The sequence below is a fragment of the Urocitellus parryii genome, chromosome 3 (genome assembly GCF_045843805.1).
Source record: "Urocitellus parryii isolate mUroPar1 chromosome 3, mUroPar1.hap1, whole genome shotgun sequence".
Lineage (NCBI taxonomy): Eukaryota > Metazoa > Chordata > Mammalia > Rodentia > Sciuridae > Urocitellus > Urocitellus parryii.
The window spans coordinates 213,761,013-213,767,908 of record NC_135533.1 but is presented as its reverse complement, the minus strand read 5'-3'; the positions used below and the strand labels follow the sequence as shown (position 1 = coordinate 213,767,908).

At 39.7% G+C, this 6,896-nt stretch overlaps 1 protein-coding gene across 1 annotated transcript; it reads left to right on the top strand.

The window, feature by feature from the left end:
* Positions 1-349: 349 nt before the first annotated feature.
* LOC144253576 (olfactory receptor 7E178-like) lies at positions 350-1,318 on the top strand (the record flags this gene model as incomplete). Its single annotated transcript, XM_077795806.1, has 1 exon — positions 350-1,318. A coding segment is annotated over one exon (969 nt), but the record flags the coding sequence as incomplete, so codon positions are not given.
* Between the last annotated feature and the right edge of the window lie 5,578 nt (positions 1,319-6,896).

Below are 6,896 nucleotides of genomic sequence, written 5' to 3'. Positions count from 1 at the left end.
TGAAGGGGACACAAAGGACAAGTTTGTGTTCTCTGATGACAGTGCTTATGTGTGTGGTTGAACACAATCAAACTGTAGGAGCCACCGACACTAAGGGTAACAATTCGATATTAAATATTTGTTTACATACAAGCAAATTTTAAATGGGGATGTCAACCTCAAGGAAGGGAGAATCTGAGAATTCAAGAAGCTGAAAAATCTCCTGGGCGATAACGTTTTTTGATATAAACGGACAACTTTAAGTAAGTATTCAGCACATACAGTCCCAGCTCTTACACAGTGTTTAAAATAATTGAAATCAGAGGATTGGTATCATTGTTTGAGTATTTGATATCTACTTGTTCACTTTTCCAACCTTATTTTCTTTTTCAATAGTTGCCCAAGCAGAATAGAAGCACAAAACCTATCACGGGTCTCAGAATTCTATCTCATGGGACTGTCAGAGGATCCAGACCTGCAGCCCCTCCTCTTTGGACTGTTCCTGTCCATGTACCTGGTCACAGTGCTGGGGAACCTGCTCATCATCCTGGCTGTCAGCTCTGACCCCCACCTCCACACCCCCATGTACTTCTTCCTCTCCAACCTGTCCTTGGCTGACATTGGCTTCATCTCCACCACGGTCCCCAAGATGCTGGTGAACATCCAAACTCACAGCAGAGCCATCTCCTATGTGGGCTGCCTGACTCAGATGTCCTTTTTTCTCATTTTTGGATGTATGGATGCTATGCTTCTGACAGTGATGGCCTATGACAGGTTTGTGGCCATCTGTCAGCCCCTACATTACCATGTCATCATGAACCCTCATCTGTGTGGCCTGTTAGTTTTGGTATCTTTCTTCTTTGGCCTGTTGGAATCCCAACTGCACGATTTGGTTGTATTACACTTTCCCTACTCCAAGAGTGTAGAAATTGCTAATTTCTTCTGTGACCCCTCTCATGTTTTTAGTCTTTCCTGTTCTGATCCCTTTACCAAAAATATAATCATGTGCTTGGTTGGTGCCATCTATGGTGTTCTTACTCTCTCAGAGATCTTTTTCTCTTATTATAAAGTTTTTTCCTCCATCCTGAGGATCCCGTCCTCAGGTGGGAGGTACAAAGCCTTCTCCACCTGTGGCTCTCACCTGGCAGGTGTTGGCTTGTTTTATGGAACAGGCAGTGGAGTGTACTTTTCTTCAGAAGAGTCATCTGTCACCAGGAAGGGTGCAGTGGCCTCTGTGATGTACACTGTGGTCACCCCCATGCTGAACCCCTTCATCTACAGCCTGAGGAACAGGGACATTAGAGGTGCCCTGAGGAGGTTGGGCAGGAGAACAGTGTGATTGTAGGTCCTGTGGCATCTGTTTGGAATGTATTCTGGAAATCAGCAAAACTGCACATCTAGACATTAGATCCTGCCTCATTGATCACACTGTTTTTTTTTATTTTTATTGTTGGTCGTTCATAACATTACACAGTTCTTAATACATCATATTTCACAGTTTGATTCAAGTGGGTTATGAACTCCCGCTTTTACCCCGTATACAGATTGCTGTATCACATCAGTTTCCCTTCCATTGATTGACATATTGCCTTTCTAGTGTCTGATGTATTCTGCTGTCTGTCCTATTCTCTACTATCCCCCTCTCCTCCCCTCCCCTCCCCTCTTCTCTCTCTCCCCCCTCTACTGTAAATCATTTCTTCCACTTGTATTATTCTTCTCTTACCCCTCCTTTCCTCTTATATGTAATTTTGTATAACCCTGAGGATCGCCTTCCATTTCCATGCAATTTCCCTTCTCTCTCCCTTTCCCTCCCACCTCTCATCCCTGTTTAATGTTAATCTTCTTCTCCAGCTCTTCGTCCCTACCCTGTCCTTAGTTACTCCCCTTATATCAATGAAGTCATTTGGCATTTGCTTTTTAAGGATTGGCTAGCTTCACTTAGCATAATCTGCTCTAATGCCATCCATTTCCCTCCAAATTCTATGATTTTGTCGTTTCTTAATGCAGAGTAATACTCCATTGTGTATAAATGCCACATTTTTTTTATCCATTCATCTATTGAAGGGCATCTAGGTTGGTTCCACAATCTTGCTATCGTGAATTGTGCTGCTATGAACATCGATGTAGCAGTGTCCCTGTAACATGCTCTTATTAGGTCTTTAGGGAATAGACCGAGAAGGGGAATAGCTGAGTCAAATGGTGGTTCCATTCCAAACTTTCCAAGAAATCTCCATACTGCTTTCCAAATTGGCTGCACCAATTTGCAGTCCCACCAACAATGAACAAGTGTACCCTTTTCCCCACATCCTGGCCAGCACTTGTTGTTGTTTGACTTCCTAATGGCTGCCAATCTTACTGGAGTGAGATGGTATCTTAGGGTGGTTTTGATTTGCATTTCTCTGACTGCTAGCGATGGTGAGCATTTTTTCATGTACTTATTGATTGATTGTATGTCCTCCTCTGAGAAGTGTCTGTTCGGGTCCTTGGCCCATTTGTTGATTGGGTTATTTGTTATCTTATTATCCATTTTTTTTAAGTTCTTTGTATACTCTGGATATTAGGGCTCTATCTGAAGTGTGAGGAGTAAAGATTTGTTCCCAGGATGTAGGCTCCATGTTTACCTCTCTTATTGTTTCTTTTGCTGAGAAAAAACTTTTTAGTTTGAGTAAGTCCCATTTGTTGATTCTAGTTGTTAACTCTTGCTCTATGGGTGTCCTATTGAGGAATTTGGAGCCCGACCCCACAGTATGTAGATCATAGCCAACTTTTTCTTCTATCAGACGCCACGTCTCTGATTTAATATCAAGCTCCTTGATCCATTTTGAGTTAACTTTTGTGCATGGTGAGAGAAAGGGATTCAATTTCATTTTGTTGCATATGGATTTCCAGTTTTCCCAGCACCATTTGTTGAAGATGCTATCCTTCCTTCATTGTATGCTTTTAGCCCCTTTATCAAATATAAGATAGTTGTAATTTTGTCGATTGGTTTCTGTGTCCTCTATTCTGTACCATTGGTCCACCTGCCTGTTTTGGTACCAGTACCATGCTGTTTTTGTTACTATTGCTCTATAGTATAGTTTGAAGTCTGGTATCGTTGTTTTGTAGATTAATGATGTGTTTATGATGATGCTTCACAGTGAAATGGGAGAGGACGGAAGGCACAGTGTTTTGTTTGTTTTGTTTTAGGCGGGTACACACTTTTGTTAGGAAGATGGAAATTCTGAGAGAATGTCAACAGTGCCTGTGAATAGTGCATTTAACCATGTGTAAAGTGGTAAAGTGCTGTTATTGTCTGACCACTATATTTTGAACATAAAAGTGGATGTATCTTGAGGGGAAAAATAAATTAAAATAAAAACAGTTAATAGTATATACAAGATTTCTGCTGAGTACGGACAGACTCCAAATATATTGTAGACATTCATTTTCTCTTCTTCTTCCTCCACTATTGTAAGAAATCCTTTGAGACTGGGATATTGTTGACCTATGGGACTAATTCTGATTTCTATGCTTTGAGCCTCATGGTCCTCTGATGGTTAATAGAGAGCCTTCCCTTCAGTCCTTGGGTCTTAAAGCTCCATTCCAGGGTGCTCACATTTGTGTCATTTCACCCCTGGCTTTCTCTGTCAGCAAGCTCCCGTCCGTCCCTGACTAATGTCATTGATAGGATGGAGGCTGAGTCTTCCCTGAGCACCAGTCATAGGATGGATTTCAAAACCATACTCTGTGTTCATGAACCAGCAGAGAAGCAGCACAACTCATTGAGAGAAAGGACGTCTCACTCCTGTTTCTCATCATGGAGACTGACATGACAGTTTGGGCATTGATATGGGAAAAGACCCACCTGCAGGTTTCAGCTGAGTTCTGTGAACCATGATGACTCCTGGGAATCCCATTCATGTTTCCCTCTCCTCTCACACTGTTTCTCCCCACCCCTCAGACAGTTATCCATGAAACCAGAGCCTGGCTCCCAACAAAGTGTTCCCCATGCAGAGCAAAGAATTATTATGAAAGTGATTCTGAGGACAAAGAGGAGAGTGTCTGTACCCATGAAGTCACGAGCTGATCTTGAGAGATTCCTAAATGCCAGTATCTGAGATGTATGTTCTGGGGTGACTCACGTCATTTCATCTGCATAAACTGCCCCCTATTTAAGCCCCTATGTTGCTATTATTTTCCAGAAAAGAAAAGAACACAACATTTTATGTTCATAATATCAGGTTGCTTGGTAGAAAAGAAGCCAGAGCTGTTTGCATGATCCTTCTGACGATTGATGTAGGCCTCTTGCACCTTGACAGGAGAACCCTGGACAGTTTCCTGCTTCACCAGACAACCAGGAATGTCACTACATATCTCCACAGAGAAAGCCCTTTCCTGCTGATATTTTTGGGATAACTGGTACAACATAGGGAGAGATGTGTTTGGCACCTTCTGGATCAACTCCAGGAAGGATTCAGAGAGCTGCCAGGCTAGTCTCACAGAAGGAGAAAATACATACTCATCAATCCGGGTCTCTCTCCTGCTCCAGGACATCCTCCCAGCCATCCACGACCTCTTGTTATAGCCAGGCTTCTCCATCTCAAAAGAAGACCTTATTATCACAATTTTATAGCATTGCTATTCAAAGTTGGCTGGAATTGAGAAATGTTCTTTAGACTGCCTGTGATTTAGTACTTTGGACCTTGGCTTCTACTTTTCAATGATAGAAAGCAATGAAAAAATTAGCACATGAAATACATGGCCTACTTTGTTTTGAATGACATTCTGTAATATGAGTAAGTGGTTAGTATATGTGAGTTGCAACTTTTTAATCTGAATTGATTTTTTCCTTGGTACAGCCGCATGGGTAGAAATTAAACATAAATGAGTACCCTCTATATGATTAATAAGTGATATATGTGTAAAATGAGCACAAAATAGAATTTAGATATTTTTATTCGGTTGAAGTATAACATTAAACTTCATTCTGTTCAACTAAACTATCCTGTGATTTGAAGTTATTCATTCCCTATCTCTGTAATGGCACAGAGCACTCTGTCCTTACGTATGAATATGCTGTGTGTTTGCACAGAAAAAACTCAATCTACTTCATTTCCTCTTCCCCACACTCTATTCCAGTCACTATTTCCTATATCCTATACCTTGCTTGGCACACAAGAGGACCCCTAAATCTAACCTACTTTATAGACATGGAATAGACACTTGGAAACATTAGTTCAAAAGAATTGGCACAACTAATGTGGCCTCCAACACTTGGTATTTTCCTAAAAGTAATGTGGAACAAAAGGGGATCTCATGTACCTAACAAGAAGAATATGGAGTCAAGAAAGGAGATTCAAGGGGATGGAGGTGGAGGGAAAGGGAAGTTCCTGGGGATTGGAATGGAGCACATTATATTTGTAAACCTGCTATAACTTGTTGTAGGCATAAACCTGCATAAAATATTTCAAAAACGTTCTTCACATTCCAATATTTATTCTCACTGATGCAGTGTATTAATAATGCCACTTTTGTGATTGACAATATCATATATCAGGAGCATTTAAATTACATATTTTCAAATATTGAGATCCACAAATGCCAGGGACAGAACTGACATATTAAATGATGCTTAAGAAATACTAACAAAATGTGACTGACCACTTATAGCCACAAAGGAGAGAAATCAGAAAACTCATTAATATAGAAAAAAACTCAGAGTAGGTTGGTGGCATATTACAATGATTTCTTATTATAAATGTCAGCTTAGGTTGCCTGTTTAGGTAAGGGAAACCTCACCTTTGTAGGTTTTTTATGAATATCCCAAGCCAGGGGAAATTGAACTGTTGTCTTAGAGTAAAATGAGTGTATTCAGCTGCTTTAAATGCCTTTAAATTGAATGAAGTTTTTCTTAACTGGGTAATAGAATTTATTTTATATGTTCTTATTTTTCTTAATAAACATTTATTTGTTTCAATTAGTTATATGTGAAAGTAGAATGCATTTATGCACTTTAATATCACACTTAGCTGGGGTATAATTTTTCACTTTTCTGTTTGTACATATTGTAGAATCACATTGGTCTTTAATCATGTGTATATACATAAAGTGATAATATTTGTTTCATTCTATTATCATTCCTATCCCCATATACTTTGATATTTTCTATTTTATTGTAGTATATGTTTTAAAATAATTTCTAATGATATTCTGTATTTCAGACATGTCTGTTGTATATTTCCTTCTTCATCATGAATTTTAGTAATTCAAATTTTCTCCTTTTTTCATTACCGTGGTTAAGGGTTTATCAATTTTATTTATTTTTCCAAACAACCAGGTTTTTATTTTGTCAATCTTTTCAATTGTTTCTCTTGAAGTCTCAGTTTTGGAAGATAGATTTTTCTGGAAATGGGTGCTGGTAATAGCTATAGAGCAAGGTGAATGTAATCCATATACAATGATAGTGCACTTAACATGGTACAAATATTAATTGTTGTTGGATAGTTCTCATGCTATTAAATGGAAATATAAGAGAATATTTAAAAAGAAAAGAAAGAAACCCAGTGGATAGTAGACAGAACATCCTTCTGAATAGAGAATGAGTCCCAAACGTTGATGGGCTTACATTTCCTCTTCTTTTTCCTAATGATAATATTAAAACATCCTTAGAGGATTGGATGACCTGTGTCAACTTGGTTAATTGTGACCTGTGTGTGTTGAACCTCCAAGGTCACATAGTGAATAATGAGCCTGTGCCTGCAACCTGCAGCTTGAAGTCTTCAGCCCAGTGGGCCCCAGGCCTCTGTCTCCTCCCCCCATGGATGTCTGCATGGGGAAGCTCATATCTGACACTGTGTTTATACCCAGGCTGAGGACAGAGCTGGAGTCTTCAGTGAGCATGAGACAAGCTGCTGCACCTGACTTTGCCAACCGTGGTC